The following is a 21,062-nucleotide window of genomic DNA, read 5'->3' as shown; positions in this document are numbered from 1 at the left end:
TCATGAGTCTCATGGGGGGAAGAGCACTTTTCTTCCGCAATCTGGGAAGGGGAAACAGCCTCGTCGCAGACGTGGCCCTTCTTTCTCAGCACAAAATGTTTTTTTCGTCCATCGGGGTCCACTGACAAGGATTCAAAACTTTTCAAGCCCTTCTTGGGAGATTAGAAGCGGCCCTGGTCTGGCAAGCCGAGAGCGAGTCTCTCTAGACCCGCGGACAAGGCCCCTTCAGCATGAAGGTGCCCCCTCACCCATGCCTGGGATGGGGGAATTTCTTCGCTGCTTTCCGGGCCCATGGACCTCCTTGGTGAACGACAAATGGGTCCACAAAGTAATTCTGTCCGGTTACAAAATAGAAACTGGCTGCAAGCTCTTGGTTCAGGACCTGTTGCATCAGGGAGTGATGGTTTCGGTATCGGAACGGTTTCAAGGTTTTCATTCAAACCTGTTTACAGTCCCAAAGGGGAGGGCAAGGTTTATCCGATTCTGGACCTCAAGGCCCTGAACTGTTTTGTGCGGGTAAAGAAATTCAGAATGGAGTCCATTCGCACTGTGGTGGCATCCCTACATCAGGGGGATTTCCCAGCCTCTATAGACATCAAAGATGCTTACTTGCACATTCTAATATGTGCCCTACACCAGCGTTTCCTCCTTTTGCTGTGGGAGAGGAGCACTATCAGTTTGACGTTGCCCTTTGGTCTCGCCTCCACTTTTCGGGTCTTCATTAAGGTGTTATCCCGAGTTTTGGTGTTGCTATGTCAGTAGGGGATTGCTGTGCTGGGCTATTTCAACGACCTCCTCTGGCAAGCGAAGTCCTCATCTGCATTGGCGGACGACACAGAGATCACTTGAAGGAGTTTGGTTGGTTTATGAACTACCAGATGTCTGCCCTGATACCGTCCAGGATATTGGATTATCTGGGTCTGACTCTGGATTCAGCTCTAGCCAGAGTTTCTTCCTCTGGACAAACTCCAGAAGTTGCAAGCTGCGATTCATCTGTCGCTCTCCCATAGGAGGTTCTCCCTCCGGACGAGTGCAGGGCCTGATGGTGTCTACCTTCAAATCTGTCACGTTTGCACAGTTCCATACGAGGTCCCTTCAGAGGGAGATCCTGGTGAAATGGTACAAGTGTCCAAAGTCTCTGGACAGTCGGATTTGGCCGAGCCGGGAAATCAGGGTTTCTCTGGTCTGGTGGCTTTGTTCTCCGACTTTTCGGCAGGGCAAGATCTTTTTCCCCTTGACAGTGGTCACGACAGATGCCAGTGTGTCGGGGTGGGGAGGTGTCCTGGGACTAAGCTTCGCTCAGGGTTGATTGACGCTGGAAGAATCCAGACCATCGATCAATGTTTTGGAACTTTGGACGATCAGACTGTGCCTGGATCACTGGAAGATCAGCTCCAGGGGCTCCCGGTAGGGATCCAGTCGGACGATGCCACGGCGGTGGCTTATGTCAATCACCAGGGCAGAAGAAAAAGTGTGTTGGCGACTCTGGAGGTATCGGGCATTCTCCGGTGGGCAGAATGCTTCTTTCCGGCCCTCTCCACCTTGCATATTCCAGGTGTGAGAAATTGGCAGGCGAACTAGCTCAGTCAGCAGGCATTGGACCAAGGGGAGTGGTCCCTTCATCCTGACATGTTTCATGTCATATGTCTGCGGTGGGGTACTCCTGAGGTGGAACTGCTGGTGTCTCTGCTCAACAGAAAGGTACAGAGGTTTGTGGCAAGGTCAAGGGAATCCTCAGGGAAACGCCACAGATGCCCTGGTTGCCCCGTGGGGCCAGTATCGTCTGATCTACGCCTTCTCTCCTCTCAAGCTTCTTCCGTGGCTTCTGTGAAGGATCGAGGCCGAGGGGATTCCAGTCATTCTGATGACCCCAGAATGGCCTCACTGGTCTTGGTACACCGACCTAGTGTGATTGGTCACCGACGTCCCTTGGAGGCTGCCTCTCAGGGAGAACCTGTTGCTTGTTTTGACGGCCTGGCTGTTTGAAAACCAGGAGCTGAAGAATAGAGGTTTGCCTAGGTCGGAGATTCGGACTATGCTGAAGGCTAGGAAGTCTACCTCCTAGAAAGATTTACCATCCTACATAGAAAGTGTACATTTTTTGCTGTCAATTGGTGTTTACCCTCATTCCGTTTCGGTGGCTCCAATTTTGACCTTCTGCCCAATTGAAGGAAGTTGGCCTTGAGTACCATTAAGGGCCAGTTGTCTGCCTTGGCGGTCTTCTTTCAGAGACACCCTCCCTAGCCACGCATTCTATGGTGCGTACTTTCATATAAGGGGTTTGACACCTGACTCCGCCGGTGCAGTCCCCTCTACCGCCATGGGATTTTAACTTGGTGCTCTTAGTTCTCCAGAAGCCTCCCTTTGAAAATATTTGGAGAATCCACCTGCTTTGGCTGTCCCAGAAGGTGGTCTTTTTTGGTGGCTATCACAAGGTGTCAGAACTGGTGGCGTTATCTTGTTGTACCCCCTACTTGGTGGTCCCCAAGAATAAGGTTGTTCTTTGTCTATGCCCATCGTTCTTACCTAAGGTTGTCTCTGACTTCCATTTGAATGAAGAAATTGTGTTGCCTTCTTTGTGTCCCAGGCCTGCCCACCCAAAGGAATTTAGATTGCATGCCCTGGATGTGGTTCTGGCTAATCGGGTGTATCTAGAGGCTATTGAGTCTTTTGGGAGGTCAGACTCACTGTTTGTGATCACGGACATGCCAACAAAAGGACTGTCTGCTTCTTCTGCGACCATTTCTAGATGGATAAGACAAACCGTGATTTAGGCCTGTTTGATCAAGGGTCAGGTTCCTCCTTTCCCTGTAACCGCGCATTCTACTCAGGCGCTTAGTGCTTCTTGGGCCTTCCGTCATCAGTGGCGCAGGTTTTTCAAGGTGGCCACCTGGTTGTCGGTGCACACTTTCACAAATACTCTACAAAGCGGATGTTTTGGCATCTGCAGATGTTCCTTTTGGCCGCAAGGTATTGCAGGCTGCTGTTTAGAGGGTCTGTTCCCTCTTTGGGGGTGTATTGTTTAGGTTGGGCTCCAGTTGTTGTTTTTTGTTGACCTCCTGTTACCTGGTTGGCTTCTTGTGTTTACGCTTGGGTTTTTTGTCCCACCCCTTATGTTTTTGGCACTGCTTGGGGACTTGCCTATGGTTCTAAATATGAAGCGCTGTGTCCGTCAATGAACAAAAGAGAAAATAGGATTTGTGTTACTTTACTGTAAAATCCATTTCTCTTTCATTGACGGACACAGCACCCACCCCTCTTTAAAGTTTTGAAACTTCTGATACAGCTTGTTACTAAACTGAAGGCCTATAGCAGAGAGGGGGATGTATACCAGCTAGGACTACCCATAGGCGTAGCCAAGTGTTTTTTATGCCTAGTGTCCTGTAGGGGGCGATATAACCCTATGGTTCAGAATATGGAGCTCTGTGTCCGTCAAAGAAAGCGAAATGGATTTTACAGTAACAAAAATCTTATTTTCTTTTTTTTTTAAGTGCATACTTTTGCACTTTTTGACCAATGCAGCCTGTGTTACTCACTCCTTTACATCTGCGCTCTCTAGTTCTTCTGACCAATGCAATTTGCGTTACTTCTCCAATGCGGCCCATGTTACTTACACCTGACCTTTGCTCTCTACGTTACCTCTGCAGTCTTCTGTACTTCTGACCAATGCAGCCTAAGTTACTTACTTCTGACCTCCACAGTCTCCGGTACTTCTGACCAATGCAGCCTGTGTTGCTTACTTTTGACCTCCGCAGTCTCCGATACTTCTGAATAATGCAGCTTGTGTTAGATACTCTTGAGCTCTGCAGACTCCAGCACTTCTGACCAATGCAGCCTGTGTTACTTACTCCTGACCTCCGCAGTCTCCAGTACTTCTGACCAATGCAGCCTGTTTCTCTTACTCCTGACCCCTGCACTCTCTGTTACTTCTAACCAATGCAAATTGTATTACTTGCTCCTGACCTCTGCAGTCTCAAGTACTTCTAACCAGTGCAGCCTGTGTCACTTACTCGGACCTCTGCACTCTATTACGTCTGACTAAAGCAACCTGTTTTGCTTACTCCAGGTCTTCACACTCTGTTACTTCTGACCAGTGCAGCCTGTGTTTCTTACTCCTTCTTTCCCTGTACTGTGCATTACTTACGCCTGACCTATGCATTCTTCAATACTTACTGCTGACCAATGCAATCTGCATTACTCCCGATCCCTGCACTCTTACTTTGCGTTTCTTACTCCGGAACATTGTGTTACATACTACTGACCTGTGTGTGTAGGTAAGCTGTACAGGGCCCCATGTTTTCCAATAGTGGCCCTGCTGTTGTAGAGACAGTGATGGTGAATTCAAACTTAATCTTAATGTATGTCCAACCATTATTTTCCTTAGATTTTTTTCTTAGATGTAGATGTCTCCTTTACGGAGAGCCAAGCTGTTCTGTCCAATAAGATCTGTACAGTTACTATGGTAAGGGTGAACCATTTCCATGTAATCTGAGCAGGCTACATTCTCCCTTTTTTAGATAGGACATCAGACCTTCCTTCCTCATCAGAGTTCATTTCAGGAAGCCTAGAAAGAAAACCTCTATCTACTGTAAATGTTCACCTACCTCTTATGGAAGCCCAAAGTGCATCTGAATTTGACTTTGAAATTAAGCTTGAACCCAGTGGAGAGTCCTCGGATGACACAGAGGACAGTGCGGATGCAGGTAAGCAGTTAAGTTATATGGACATCTGTCACTTTTGACTTTGAGAATAGGAAAAGGCTCCTGACAGAGCCGATTATTCACGGAGAACAGCCATGGTCTATGCTGTATTCATGGACACCCCATTACCACATCAATCTATATTTACTTTGTAATGATGTAGACAGTTGGACTGATGTCATTGTTTCAGCACTGCTTTCTGAATCACTGACGATCACCCAGCCTGGAGCAGAAGTGAAGAGGACCATTACGGTACCCCACTACTGATCCATTACCACACCCAGAAGACTAAGGTCATAACGTGTGTGCAGGAAATTATGGGCACCCTGTCACCACAGCACCCTACATTAAATGACACAGGGCTGATATCATTTTAGCACTGCTCTCTGAATAACTGAAGACCTCCCAGTCCAGTGTGGAGGTGAATGAGACCCTACAGCATCCGATGATCAATCTGAAGACTTTGGAAAAGATTAAAAAACACAGAAAAAATCAGCGTAACCTATAGCAGGGGGCGTCCAGGGGAGAGAGAATGGCCTTAAGGATGGGAAAGGGGGAACCGGGACCACTTAGTTTGACTTTGCAGCAAATCTCTGTTTGCTTATTCCTGGAAATATGACAAGTTCTCAAAAAAAAACGAATCGTAACCACTGATATTTGCCATCCTTGCACTCCACTGTCCTGTTTGCTTGTTGGAGCCCTCGTTCAAACCCCTGCATTAGAGGGTGTGTTGCTATTTGCTATAACTATAGAAGGAATAATGATTCATGAGCTGCTCTGTAAGGGGAACTGATGAATCGATTGCATTCTAGATAATCACGTATCCTTCCAGTATGGAGGAATAAGTGGAAATAAAGGGCTGTCACATGGGGAATCCATAGCCCTGTGTAAGCTACTGCTTCAGCAACTCATATAGCCTACCTTCACTTTCAACACTTAGGTAAGCATATGCACCTATGGATGTACGCATCAAAGTGAACCTGTTACCTAGAAAACCTTGAAGTGCCTCTATGACTAAGGCTCTGCTCACAGCTGAGCGATCCAAATTGTGGGTAGAATTGCCGAGATTCTGACTGCGACTCCAATCTGCTGCAAATCGCAGGGTGCTTGTGTAATGACATTACTTCCTAATGGCACCCCAGTGGCGCGATTTTGACACTTTGTAAATTGTGCTGCAGTTGCGGCAAATCGCAATGTGCGCTCAAAAAGGAGCAGAAGCTTCTTTTGAGGGACATCGTCGCAAATTGCGATTTGCCACGATTTATCACGGCAAAAGCACTGAGTGATCAGTGTTCCTTTAAGAAATAATGGCATCGCACAAGCGTACCACAATTTGGAATCACGGCAATTCCGCACAAAATTTGGATCCCTCAGGTGTAAATGGAGCCCAAGCCCCTGTGGGCTGGGTGTGTTTCTTATTCAGAATACTTTTAATAATCCCAAAGGGAAATTCAGTGGTCAGTGGAGTAGCGCTGGATGAGGTTGCATAACCATTCACATGGGTCGGGGTGGGAGAGTGATGTCCCAGATGCTTGATTGAGATACCTCTGAAAATGAACCTGTTGTTTTGCATTGTGTGGACAAGGCACAGGTTTAATTTAAAGCCTTGCAAGAGGAGGCAGAAAATAGTCCATTGAAGTCTCAGAAAGATTTAAAAAGTATGTGTTTTCGCTGATGTTGGCTTTTAACAATTTTAACTCCCACCACCCATTTTAGACGGACTTCTAAAAGCCTGCATTTAGCGTACATTACTATGACCCTCAACTTTCCCTCTTTTCTCTAGCAGACTACAAAGATGAGGACTATTTATCGCATGGATCTAACCATAAAACGGCCACGACATGCAATTCAAGTTCAGGAAAGACGTCTCCTTCCTGCGAGGTGTGCGGGAAAGTATTGAGCAGCAAGTCGACTCTTGAGAAACACCTACAGATACACACTGGACAACGTCCATATCCATGCGATGAGTGTGAGAAAAGTTTTTCGTGTAAAAACCACTTGATAACTCACCAGAGAACTCATACTGGAGAGCGACCCTTTCCCTGTAACCAGTGTGGCCGGAGGTTCATCAAACACCAGCACCTCATCCTCCATCAGGTAGTCCACACTGGGGAAAAGCCCTACTCGTGTTCAGTGTGTGGGAAAGGCTTCACTCGGCAATCCAGCGTGGTCAAGCACTCCGGCATGCATGCGGAGCAGAAGCCGTTTGTGTGCAATGTGTGCGGCAAGAGTTACTGCCAATATGCCAGCCTGGTTGTCCACCAGCGGATGCACTCGGGGGAGAAACCATTTGTCTGCAAGCACTGTGAGAAAGCCTTTGCATGTAAAGCCACCATGTTGAAGCATGAAAAGTCTCACAGTGGGTAAAAGCCTTTCTCCTGTCCTCATTGTAATGTGCTAAGTGTTTAATTGACAATTCCACCATGTCTAAGCACAAGTGTTACGTCTATTCCAGGGAGCCTAAAATGGTAGCAGATATGGTACCTAGCTAGGTATGCTAGGTCATAGTCTGCCCAAAACTGACAGAGTTCATGGTGAATGGGGAGGAAGCAGCAACATAATTGCAGTTGCCTCCCAAACATTCCTATCCGGGCCAAATGCCAGGCCGCTCTGACAATTCTGGGTAGATTTGGAGATGGTTACTAAGCTCCTGCCTTATTTTTCTATTGGCCAATCACTGTGATTAATTGTCTTGCTGTTCAGAGTGCATGGTGTAGAAAAGGGTCCACTAGCTTCAGCAGCATTGCCTCTCAACAGTTAGAGGGCTGCAGAAAATGTGTGTGGTTTACACAGACAGAAGATTGTAGCCTTCAGTGACTGTCTTTGAAAAGTAGAATTGAAGGCAAAACTTTTCCCATTTTGGATTGTTATAACTTTTTTTTTTTTTTCTTATTTCTGAGATGACCCTTAATTTCCAGCCCCTTAGTCAAAACAGGAAGTCAAAGGAAATCCCTTCAAAGTGAAAGGATTATTCACCAGAACTAGTGTCCCCATTGGAAGATTTTCACTCTTTTTTGTGGAGACCAAATTTTTTGGATTTTGTTTCATAAAGCGATTGCTGCCAGCACAGATTAATAGATGAAACCTAATTAATATGCAAACAGAAAGTGCTGCGCTAATATAAAAAAAAAAAATTATATACAACAAAATGAAAATGCAATTGCATTAAGTGACCAAAGGTCAATAATAGAATGATGTGCCACACAAGTAAAAGAAAACACAGTGATAATAGTGTCCAAATAACATATAAAAAAAAGTGAAAAAGTTCTATATACAAAGAAAGTCCTTGGTGAGAAAATAATTGAGGTAATTATTTCAGAGTTGATTAGCAAAAAACAAAAATCCAAAGGAGCATGCAAGGAAAAGAAAAGTCCAACTTACCAAGAATGTTCAGTGAATCCAAACAAATAAAGGAATGGCAGCTTACCAGAATAAATTGGCCTCCAAATTAATGGAAGTCTGGCACCACCCAACACGTTTCGTCATATGTTTGACGTCAGGGGCGTATGAGGAAACGCAGTGATTGGTGCCAGACGTAACGTCACCATGCTCCACGGCCGCTCTGTTCTGTGTTTTGGATGTTTTTGATTCCAAGACTACTGCTGCAGCCATTTTAGCGATTCTCTCGCTTTTATCTTCTAATGTGTAAACGCACTTTCTCTTTTTAATAACATGTAATCATCAAGATGGACAGCCTATCCAGCAGTATGTAGAAACCTGCATCATCCATGTGGTGTTTGGAATCTTTGACTTTTCCATTAATTTGGAGGCCAATTTATTCTGGTACGCTGCCATTCCTTTATTAGTGTGGATTCTTGGGAAGTTGGACTTTTCTTTTCCTTGCATGCTCCTTTGGATTTTTGTTTTTTGCAAATCAACTCTGGAATAATTACCTCAATTTTTTTCTCACCAAGGACTTTCTTTGTATATGGAAATTTTTCAATTTTTTTTTAGATGTTGTTTTGGACACTATTATCACTGTGTTTTTCTTTTACTTGTGTGGCACATCATTTTATTATTGACCTTTGGTCACTATGTAATTGCCTTTTCATTTTGTTGTATATCATTTATTTTAGATTAGCGCAGCACTTTGTTTGCATAAACAGAGTAAATCTCTATGATGGGGGCAAAGAGAGCATAATATAAAACAGGAAAAAAACAGTGCTAGGTCATGTTAAAAGAATGAAAAGGTAAGCAGCCACTTAAATAACTATGATACCAGCTACAAATGATCAATATAAATAAGAAGAGGCGCTAAATCCTAATAGTGAAATCATGAATAATCATATGGTAAATGAGGTGGCATGAAAACATCTAAACATGCAGTGAATAAATTATGAACAAAATATATCACTGAAAAAATATGTAGAAAAAAATCATATGAAAGTGATATAATGCACTAAGTGCAAAATCCAGTGTTAGGTGAACGTAAAGTCCTTTTAAAAAATAAACAAGAGTATCCATAAAAAAAAGTGTAGAAGTATTGTTGATTGATGAAATCCACCACCAAGCACCAACACTTAGCATACGCTTCTTACCAGATAGCTTAATTATAATGGTCATAAAAGCACAAAATAACCCAGCATCTGAGATAGGCGGTGGCTGCTCAGCAGCTCCAAATGGATCAAGAATAAAAAAAAAAAAAATGAACAAGTGTAGTGAAGCCTGCTAACATTTTATTCCTTTTATATAAAATTTATAAGAAGTACCTTCAATAAGTTGTAAACAGGCACAAACGAGTCAAAAACCAGCAGCCTGTCAGCTCATGAGAAAGGAACGCTGTTAGTAATGGCTAGGCAAGCATGATGTCTTCAGCAACAGCAAATTTCGATGCGTTTCGTCATCAGTGACATCTTCCCAGGGGAAGGCCGAACGTCGGATATGAGACTCTTTCATTGAAAGGACTTTTTTATGTTCACCTAACACTGGATTTTGCACTTATTTCATTATATCACTTTCATATCAATGAAAAAAATATGTAGAAAAAAAAATCAATGATATGATTTGTTTATAGATAGCAATAATAATCTGGTATATGTTCTATTTCCTCTCCACTGTAAAGAAGACAAAAAAAAAAAGTTTTTCGTTATATTTTAAAGCAGTAGTAAACTTCTGGGTGATTTTTTTTTTTTCCTGACCTGAAAGGTAAAGCTGTAATGCATTGCATACTAGCACATTATGTGAAACTTACCTGAAAATGAAACCCTCCAGAGATGCACTGTCACCGCTGGAAGCCACGTCCATCTTCACCTGGTCTTCCTTCTAGGTCCGTGGACTCCGGCTGTGTGACTGGCCGGAGCCGCAATGAAATCACTCCTGCGCATGTGTGGGGGAGCCGCCATTTACGGCACAGAACTCTGAAGGAACGGCCCAGGTGGCCTTTCCTTCGGAGTGCCTGCGCCAGTTACCTCATCGGCTGCATATACAGTAAATATCTCCTAAACCAGTGGTTCTCAACTCCTGTCCTCAGGGCCCACTAACAGGCCAGATTTTAAGTATTACCTTAAAAGATGCAGACTAGAATACTGCAATCACTGAGCAGCAAATTATATCACCAGTGATGTATTTCTGTTATCTTGCCTAAGATAAGACCTTGCCAGTAAACCTGGCCTGTTAGTGGGTACTGAGGACAGGAGTAGAGACCCACTGTCCTAAACGGTGCACATTTCAGAGATATTTACAGTACCTACAGGTAAGCCTTATTATCGGCCTACCTATAGGTACAAGTCAGAGATGGGAGTTTTACTCCAACTTTAACTACTTAATTTTTCATAACTGCATACCCCTACAGACCGGAGCAAATTTTTTTATATCCACCATGAGCCTATTTAGTTGGTGATAACCAACTTTGTCATTACTGAAGATAAAGTAATACATACAATCATATTTTTTTTTTTTTTTTTAAGAAGAACCAGGCTTATTTTGTAAAAAAAAAAAATATATATATATTTTCTAAGGCATCTATAGACAAAAACGCACAAAAATGCTTTTTTTCTGTTTTGTGTTGGTTTAAAAAGAAATACTGTAAATAAAAGATATTAATTTTATTCTATAATGTGTCCTTTTTAAAATGACATTAAAATGATGTTTTTGGTACAAAGCATGGTAAGATTTTGTAAATGGGGAAGAAACGAGTGTAAAAAGAATGCCAATAAAAAAATCAGCAGAAAATGAATGGCTAAGAGGAGAAAGGAGTTAATTAGAGCTGATTAGGGTTAATAAGGGGGTTAAAGTGGAACTGTATCTAAAAAAAAAAAATGCAAACAAGCTAGATTTCTAATGCAGAAGAAAGATGCTATGTCTCTTCTACATTCAAGTTACCGGCCTGGCCTCACTGTACACTTCAGCTCGGCCAATGGAAACAGTCAGGGATCGATTCCTAGGAGCGGCTGAAGTTGTCAGGGGCTCCAGAGGATCCCAGCATTGGAGAACAGGTGATTATAGTTCCGCTTAAATGTTTTTTTTGGAAGGTTTCTTTAAGTTATGTCATCTGCAAACACAAGGTCACCTTTTAGCCCTGGTTCACACTGGTGCAATATGAAAGTTCCAAATTGCATGACAAGTTGCACCCCATTGCCAGCAATAGAACCGTTCAAATTGCTGCGACTCAAGTCATAGCGACTTTGAAAAAGGGTCCTACACTACTTTTTTTGGTATTTCTTAGAGACTTGCATAGACTGTTGAAGTCCCAAGCTGCAATGAAATCAGAGATGCAAATCGCTGAAGTAGTGCGATTTCAAAGCTGTACTGGTGTGAATCGGGGCTAAGGGCGGGTTCACACCAAATGCAGTCCAGTGCATTTTTTTTCTGAATCAAAAATGCATGGACAATAGATTAAATGGGTTTCAGTGGCCTAGTTCACACCAGTGCAGTCTGCCCCAGTGCATTCCAGTGCAAAAAAAAGTAGAACAAGCTGCATTTTTTTTAAAATTCTGCACCGAATTGTATTGGAATACAGTAAAATGCACTGGAATGCATCTAAATTCATAAATGCATCAAAAATGCATTACAGCAAAAAGAAAAAAAAAAAAAAAAAACTTTGTGGGAAAAAAACAGATTATATGCTCCATTCACACCTGAGCGTATAGTTTTCTGGTGATTTTTGGGCTTTTTTCAGGTGTTTTTTGGGGCTTTTTTTCAGGCGTTTTTTTGGGCTTTTTTCAGGTGTTTTTTTTTTGGGCTTTTTTCAGGTGTTTTTTTTTTGGGCTTGTTTCAGGCGGTTTTTTTTTCTGTCTTTTTTCGGGTGTTTTTTCCAGGCGTTTTTTGCAGGTGTTTGGAGGAAGGCATTGACATCTAACAAAAACGCTTGTAATCTGCCAAAAAAGAAGCTCATGCACTTTTTTGAGCTTCAGGCATTTTTCTTCAGGTGACAAAATGCTCAGATGTGAACAGGGGCCATTGAAATGAATGGGATTTTGCTTGTTAGGGGGTTTTGAGATTTCAGAGATGAGTGTTTTACGAGCTGAAATACGCTCAGGTGTGAACAGGGTCTTAATGCATCAAAAATGCACATGCAGAAACCCATCCGGATCTTGACTGCGTTTCTTTGGTCTGCACCGGCCCTAAGTCCCCCTATGAATGAAATGGTAAATACAATGAATCTGCAACTAACTGCAAGTGCCATTTTACATACGGCTGCATTTTAACAGCTGCTTATGCTTTGTAATACAAATAAATTACCGGCTGTCATTTTAAAAGCCGAGATGCACCCTAAAAACTTTGTATATACTTTTTTGGACGGATCTCTTGTGTTCAAAATCCTCAAGTGGTTAAATCTATTGAGGACTCTCTTTGTTAGTACCGATCACTTTAATTTAGCGAACAAAACAACTAAATAAAAACTGCGCTAATCTTGAAGTCTGTACTGTAATAATGGGTGGTCAGCGTTAACTTGTCACTGACAATTATTTTTTTCTAAAGGGCCCATGTAAAAAATAAAAAGTACACAACATTTAACAGATACTGCAACAAACCAATCTATTAAATAAAATAATAAAAATTCCACCATTGCAACAAATTTAACATTTATACAGGTGAAACTATTTGTTACAAAGTTATGTCTAATAAAAATGACATGAAAAATACAGTAGAATCCTATGCCCTGAGGGATGATAAATATACTATACCTAAATCTAAAGCTGGTCATACACTAGTTTGAATAAAAATTTGTACAAAAATTCTCAGTATATTTGATGACTTGACGAATGCCAAATAAAAGTACTTCAAAAACTCGGCTACTCCAGTGATCTCCACTAGCTTCCGGGTCCCGTGTTGAGTAGCTGCCCTGCTGCATTCAGGGCACAGGAGGGCCCTACATTTTCTGAATATATGCAAAGCATTCTCTGATTGGATGAAATAGAATGTGTGACCTCATCACCCAACCTCATCCAATGAGAGAATGCTTTACATGAATTGAGAAAATGAGTGCTAACTAAGCAGCCAACCTCTGCATTTCAGAATGCAGCAGGGCAGCCGCTCAATACAGAAACAAGTGGAGATCACTGGAGAAGTGACGTCTACTTTTTGTATTCCAGGTATGGTATATGCTTAGTAGAGCTGCACGATTCTGGTTAAAATGAGAATCACAATTTTTTTGCTTAGAATAAAGCTCACGATTCTCGGCGTTACATCATCTTTCACATTATACAAAAAATTGGGCTAACTTTACTGTTTATTTTTTTTAAATTTATTAAAGTGTATTTTTTCCCGAAAAACTGCATTTGAAAGACCTTCTCTCTCTCTTTGATCGCCGTACGGCGTGCAGCCTGTCTCTCTGGCTCTGCATCTGAGGAGGGGGTAGTGAGTCCCTGTTGGTGCTAAATGGCTCCCTTTTTCTGCTATAGGTATTTGTGCGCTGGGCTTGATGGTCTCCACCTTCGAGGCGGTTCACTTTTCTGTTCCGTACCAGATATCTTCAAAAGGAGATTCTTGCCAAATGGAACAAGAACCCACAGTCTCTAGACAATCTGATCCTGTTTAGCTGGGGTACAAGGGGATCCCTGATCTGGTGGCTCCGCTCTGGTGCTGCGACAGGGCTGATCTTTTCTCCCTCTGTACTGGACGCAGGTCACCACGGATGCCAGCCTTTCTGGGTGGGGAATTGTCTTTGGCATGGATTGTGCTCAAGGGTTTTGGACTCTGAATGATTCCAGCCTGCCGATCAACATCCTCAAATTCGGGCAATCAGGCTTTGCCTGACCCAATGGACGGTTCGTCTGCAGGGGTACCCCCGCTAAGGATTCAATCGGACAATGCCACAGCCGTGGCATATGCCAATTATCAAGGGGGTACCAAAAGTGTCCTAGCGGCTCGGGAAGTAGCCAGCATTCTAAGGTGGGCAGAAGGGTTCTTTCAAGCCATCTCTGCCATACATATTCCAGAGGTAGAAAATTGGCAGGTGGATTACCTCAGTCTGCATATGTTGGATCAGGGAGAATGGTCTCTCCACCAGGAGGTGTTTCATCGACTGTGTCTCCAGTGGGGGACTCCCGATGTGGACTTTTTGGCCTCTCGTCTCAACAGGAAGGTGCAGAGGTTCGTAGCAAGGTCTCGGGATCCTCTGGCCGACGCCACAGACGCTCTGGTGGCTCCTTGGGGCCAGTTTCATCTGATGTATGCATTTCCCCAGATAACTCTTCTGCCAAGACTCCTGCGAAGAATCTAGGCAGAAGAGATTCCAGTCATCCTAATGGCCTTGGACTGGCCTTGCAGGTCCTGGTATGCAGACCTAGTGCAGCTGGTCCCAATGTACCTTGGAATCTTTCTCTCAGAGAAAATCTGCTAGCTCAAGGACCAATCTTCCATCCTGCTTTACAGTTGCTGGCTTTTACGACTTTGGCTTTTGAAAGCCAGGTGCTGTAGGATAGAGGGGTGTCTGAATCTGTGATTCCTACCCTGTTAAAAGCTAGAAAATCTACTTCTAGGAAGATTTATCATAGAGTCTGGAGGGTGTACAATGACATTGCTTGGTATGAGTCTCGGGGCGGGCAGGAGGCAGCATCTGGAGCTGTGTCCGTCAATGAACATCAGAGAAAAGGATTTTACGGTAAGACAAAAATCCAGTTATGTGCCATAGCAGTGTCTGTGTTTATCCAGCGCATGAAAACGGAGGTCACTGCACAGTTTAAACAAACTGTAATCTCCTGCACACACTGACAGCCACAGATCTGGTTTATTGCAGGTATTTCTATAGAGCTGACAATTTACGCAAGGCTTTACATCATTCCCTGCTAACAATCTAAGGTCCTTATCTCACCTGTAAACATTAGACGTACTAGGCCCAATTTAGAGAGGAGCCCATTTACCTAGATGAAACACACTGAGAACCTGCAGACTCCATGCAAGTAGTGTCATGGGTGGTATTTGAACCAATGAGCCTTGTGCTGCAAGGAAAAAGTGCTAACTAGTCAGCCGCTATGCTGCCCCAGGTTTGCTGTAGAACACACATATGCTGGATTCAGTTCTGACCCTTGCTGGCCATAAGTAAGGAGTGTCCTGTCAGCACAAACATTTGGTAAGAATCCTACAATACTTCTCGGCATTATTTGGGTCAATAAACAAAGGACTGCTATGGAGGACCATTAGGGAAATGCCAAGCAAATGCTCCTGTCTGGACAGGTAAGGTTAAAGAATATGTAAACCCAACATTTCATATTCCTGATATGTGCCTGCTGTACCATTTACTTGGATGAAAATGTCTCCTCTTTGTATTGCTTCCTGTGTGTTAAATCCCTGGTGTTCCTGCCAATTTCTCTGCTTTTCTATAAAAAAATTGACCACACTAAGCATGCAAGCGCATCAGGTGTTCTGGCTGTGCTAGGAACTCTGCCTGCTCTCCCTCAATAATCAGTTTTGTGCTGAAACCCCCCCCCCCCCGCACCAACCATTCACTGGGAAGATCAGCGTACTGCTGTTTCTCCTCCTCCAGCTCTCTGAGATCCATATGCAGCTGAGAACAGAGGGAATGTTTTTTATATCTATACACAAATGTTTTGCCTTTTATTTCTATTTGAAACTGAATGGGTTGTTTTTATGAGATCAAAGTTCACATATACTTTAACTTGTGTGGAAATATTGTATTACACAGTGTTTATTTCTCTTTTGTTCATTGACAGATACAGCTCCTGATATTCTTAACCATTGGGTTATACTGCCCCCTACAGGACTAGGACACTAGGCAGAAAAAAAGTCTGGCTACACCTATGGGCAGTCCCAAGAGGTATACTCCCTCTCTCTGCTATAGGTACTGAGTTTTTTTTTTGCCTAGTTAGGAGTAAGGACCTAGTTCCTTGCTGGGATCTATGGTCCTGGCAATTCTTTTTAAATATAATTTTTTTTCTCCTGGATCTTTCCTGTAAGAACTACAATCAACTGCCAGACTGGGCGATGGGCTGGATAATCTAGATCCAGTGGTCACCCCAGTCTGGGCAGCGAGTTTGTGCAGACCTCGGCTTCATCATGCTAGGTCGGCCACAACATAGCCTCACTGGATGAGGGCTGGCCTGCGAATTAAACGCCTCGCGAGGTCGCATACGACCGGGTCTCGGAACGAGTCGCAGCGTTCCTCCTGGCCGACAGCCCCCCATTTCGATGGAGAGGGGTTCTGTCTGGAGAAGTGCCCACCCGGTTCCTGGTATGATGAGTAGCTGCCCCCCTGCTCCCCCTGGAAGGTTTTGGAGTGGATGTGGGCCCCTCCTTGGGATGGTTAGACCCCCGGGTTCCCCTCCTTCCTGTCAGGCACCCCCCTTTGATCTGTCCCCCCATCCTACCCCCCCTCCATTTATACTGGGGCTGTTTGGGTGGTCTGGTCCACCTCCTGAGGTGAGTGCAGGGCGCTATACTGGCGTTGGGGGCTGGGCCACCGGAGACTGGACGATCAGCTGTGCAGGGGGCTTGTACCTGGTGGGGGTTCCTGCCAGGGCCCCTTTTCCTGCCTGGGTCTGTCCCTGAGGCCTAGGGATCCCTCCTGGGTCTCTGGAAGCCTTGTGGTGCCACCATTTTGTTGTAGCCTGTGTTTCTGTGTGCGGCAGCCATTTTTGTGTAGTCTTGCGGCCATTTCGCTGTGATTTGCCATTGAAAATAGCAGTGGCCATGACAGTGGAGCCCTGTGGGCGGCGATTTCGGCATTGGGAGCCCCCTCCTCCTCTCCTGGTGCTGACTACTGGATCCTTTTCCTGATTGCCGCACGTGCAGTGCAGATTATCCTTGTGGCTGCAGGTGCCTGTTTCTGCTAGGTGGTGAGTCTGGTGGGGTTCTCTCCCTCTCTGCTGAGGACCGATTGGCGCTCTGTGCCTGGTGACTGGGTGGTGCTGCCAGCGCAATGGGGGTCTCTTGCAGTGTTTTTACACCTGTTTTGTGGGGTTTCCCTGACTCATGGAGTCTTTGGAGCACATCTCCCCACCTGATCCCCTCTCTGAGGCTGCGGGGCCCTCCGCGTCCCAACCATAAATTTATGCACTAACAGCTGTCCTGGAGTCCTTGGTGTCCCAGGTAGAGGTGGCTGATGGGCTAGCAAAAAGTGCCCCTGCCTCATCTGTCTCAATAGATCCTGAATCCGATTTGGCTGCTGCATACATGGGTCCCCCCTGCTGGGTCTGCAACTACGCGCCCGGAATCCTCTGAGAGTGAGGATGATTCCTCCACCTCTGCAACCTCTCACGAGTAGGCACTGGTGGAAGCACTGATTGTATATGTGCGTGAGACCTTGAAGATGGGGGACGCAGGTGCAGCTGTGACAGAGACGCAGGTTTCCTTTGCACTCCCAAGCCATCCAGAGCGGCAAAGGTGTTACCTTTCCCCACCTATTTTGACAGAATTGTCGCTAAAGAGTGTGGACAAACAAAGCATCCCCTTGGGGTCCCTAAGCACTTTACTAGGCATTACCCCTTTGAGGAGTCAATTTTTAAGAAGTGGACTGTTCCACCGGTGGTGGACCCTCCGGTTTCTAGGTCGAACAAGGCAACCATGCTTCGGGTTGAAGAGTCCCCGACCTTTAAGGATCCAGCTGACAGGAAGGTGGAGGCTGTGGCCCGCAAGATGTATGCTCTGGCTGGTTCGGCACTGAGGCCGATATTCACCATTGCCCTGGTGTCGCAGACTCTGACCGAGTGGGCTAAGCTTTTATGCCGTGTACTGGAGGGTGAACAGCTCCAGTGGCTGCAGTTTATCTGTGATGCCTCTTTGAATGCTGCTCCCCTAGTGGCGTGGCTTTCTCTTTGGCAGTGGTTCTTCGGCGTTTCTATTGGCTCAAATGCTGGTCTGCAGACCAGACTTCTAAAAGGGCCTTGACTGATCTTCCCTTTCAAGGAGATCTGTTTGGAGAAACCCTGGATGACATCATAGGTCTCACAGGGGGGAAGAGTATCTTTCTTCCGCAGGCTACTAAGAGCAAGGAACCTCCTCGTAGACGTAGGCCTTCCTTCTCGGCTCATAAGAAGTGTTTTCGTCCCTCTGGATCGACTGACAAAAGGGCTTGAAGCCTTTCAGGGCCTTCTCTGGAGGATCCAAATGAACCTGGTCTGGCAAACCGAGAGTGGGCTTCTCCAGACCTGCAGACAATGCTCCTTCAGCATGAAGGTGCACCCTCACCCGTATCAGGGGTTGGGGGAACGTCTTCACTGGTTTCCGGACCCGTGGACTTCCCTGGTACAGGACAAGTGGGTCCACAGAGTCATTCAGTTCGGCTACAAGATCGAGTTTTGCTCATGTCCCTCGGCAAGGTTCTTTCCTTCCAACTTGCGCCCATCCCCAGACTGCTTACAGAGTCTGTTTGGGGCGGTACAAGACCTGTTGCTTCAAGGTGATTGTCCCGGTTCCGACTTCGGAACTTTTTCAGGGTTTTTTACTCAAACCTGTTTACAGTTCCCAGGAAGGAAGGCAAAGTGCATCCAATCCTCAACCTCAATAAACTGCTTTGTGCGCATGCAGAAGTTCAGAATGGAGTCCATTTGCACAATGGTGGCATCCCTGCATCAGGGAAATTTCCTTGCTTCTATCGACATCAAGGATGCCTACCTTCACATTCCAAAATGTGCCAGTCACCAGCTCTTTCTCCGCTTTGACATGGGAGAGGAGCATTATCCATTTGTGTCAATACCTTTGGTCTCGCCTCCGCTCCTCGGGTCTTCACAAAAGTGTTAGCCCCGGTGCTAGCTTTGTTAAGCCAACGGGGGACCGCAGTGCTGGGCTACTTGGATGATCTCTTCCTGCGAGCGGAGTCTCCTACTGCTCTGGTGGAAAACCTGAAGATCACAAAACAAACACTGCAGGAGTTTGGCTGGATTCTGAATTTTCAGAAGTCTGCGCTGGTTCCGTCCACAAAGCTGGACTATCTGGGCCTGACTCTGGACTTAGCCAGAGTGCTCCTTCCTCTGGACAAACTCCAGAAATTGCAGGCTGCAATTTGTCTCCTGCTGTCCAGCAGGTGGTCATCCCTCAGGACTTGCTTGCAGGTGCTGGGTCTGATGGTGTCTACCTTCGAGGCATTTCCATTTGCACAGTTCCATACGAGGTCCCTGCAAAGGGAGATTCTGGCCAAATGGGACAAGACAAGCAGTCTCTAGACAATCAGATCCGCCTGAGTCGGGGAACAAAGGAGTCCCTGATGGCTTTGTTCTCCAGCGCTTCAGCTGGGCAAATCCTTCCTTCCCTTGTATTGTACAGTGGTTACCACAGATGCCAGCCTGTCTGGCTGGGGAGGCATCCTCGGCAAGCATTTTGCTTAGGGGATCTGGACACTGGAAGAGTCCAGATTACCGATACATTTTTTGGAACTCTGAGCAATCAGACTGTGCCTGAACCATTGGACAGTGCGTATTCAGTCGGACAATATCACGGCCGTGGCTTATGTCATATCACCAAGGGGGCACAAAAAGTGGGAGGAAGCCAGCCTTATAAGGTGGGCAGAATGGTTTGGTTTGTTCCAGCCCTCTCTGCTGTACACATGCTTGGGGTGGAAAACTGGCAGGCGAATTACCTCAGTTAGCAGGCGTTGGACCAAGGGGAGTGTTCCCTTCATCTGGATCTGTTGGCATCTCGGCTCAACAGAAAGGTGCAGAGGTTTGTGGCTCGGTCACAGGATCCTCTGGCAAACACCACAGACGCGCTGGTGGCCCCATTGGGTATCGTCTGATTTCATGCCTTCCATCCTCTCAAGCTTCTGCCAAGACTTCTACTCAGGATCGAGGCAGAAGGGATTCCGTTCATCTTAGTGGCTCCGTACTGGCATCACCGCGCTTGGTACGCCGATCTGGTGCAGCTGGTCGCTGACGTTCCTTGGAAGCTTCCTCTCAGGGAGGATCTGCTGTCCCAAGGACCCATCTTCCATCCTGCTTTGACGGCTTGGCTGTTAAACCTCTATCCTTCAGGACCTAGCGTTCATCTGAGTTAGTGATTCCTACACTGTTAAAAGCTAGGAAAATCTACTGTACTTCTAGGAAAATCTACCATTGTACGCGGAAGACATTCATTGCGTGGTGTGAGTCTCCTGGGGTTCATCCTCGCTCCTTCTCGGTGGTTTGGAGTTTTACCTTCCTTCAACTGGGGGTTGAACAGAAGTTAGCCTTGAGTACCATCAAGGGCCATCTGTCCACTTTGGAGGTCTTCTTTTAACAACCTTTGGCCACACACTCCCTGGTGCGAACTTTCGGCCCTCCAGAAGCCTCCCTTTGAGAATCTTCCGGAGATTCCCCTGCTTACGCTGCCCCAGAAGGTGGCTTTTTTGGTGGCTATCACCTCTGTGCGCAGGGTGTCATAACTGGTGGCGTTAACCTGTCGTTCACCTTACCTGGTGATTCACAGAGATAAGGTGGTTCTTCGCCCCTGTCTGTCGTTCCTTCCAAAGATTGTCTCTGATTTTCATTTGAATGAAGATATTGTGTTGCCTTCCCTGTGTCCCAGGCCTAAACATCCGAAGGAAATTGCCTTGCATGTGGTCTGGGCAATTAGGGTGTACCTGACAGTTACGGAGTTTCAGGAAGTCAGACTCACTATTTGTGCTCTCGGATGGGCCTCGTAAAGGATTGTCCGCTTCCTCTGTAACCATTTCCAGATGGATCAGACCGACAGTGATTCAGGCCTATTCCTTCAAGGATCAGGTTCCTCCGTTCCATGTTAGGGCTCACTCTACTAGGGCACTTAGTGCCTCCTGGGCCTTTAGTCATTAGGCGTTAGTGACACAGGTTTGCAAGGCGGCCACCTGGTCGTCGGCGCACACTTTCACAAAGTTTTATAAAGTGAATGTGTTGGCATCTGCGGATGCTTCTTTTGGCCGCAAGGTTTTGCAGGCTGCTGTTGAGAGGACCTGATCCTCTTTGAGGGTGTATTGTTTTTTTCAGGTGGGCTCCAGTTGTTTTGGTTGAGCTC

At 45.6% G+C, this 21,062-nt stretch overlaps 1 protein-coding gene across 1 annotated transcript in view; it reads left to right on the top strand.

Annotated features, from left to right (window-relative positions):
• LOC309560497 (uncharacterized protein) overlaps positions 1-21,062 on the top strand; it is a 142,921-nt gene that overhangs the window by 75,841 nt on the left and 46,018 nt on the right. Inside the window, 5 exon segments of the mRNA XM_082264129.1 lie at positions 4,522-4,703; positions 6,484-7,064; positions 7,068-7,097; positions 7,100-7,180; positions 8,395-8,483. Coding sequence (XP_082120255.1) covers positions 4,522-4,703; positions 6,484-7,064; positions 7,068-7,097; positions 7,100-7,180; positions 8,395-8,483 — 963 coding nt within the window.

This window comes from Pelophylax lessonae (genome assembly GCF_965119305.1).
Source record: "Pelophylax lessonae genome assembly, chromosome: 7".
Taxonomy (NCBI): Eukaryota; Metazoa; Chordata; class Amphibia; order Anura; family Ranidae; genus Pelophylax; species Pelophylax lessonae.
Note: the sequence above shows the minus strand (reverse complement) of the source record. Positions and strands in the feature narration are given on the sequence as shown.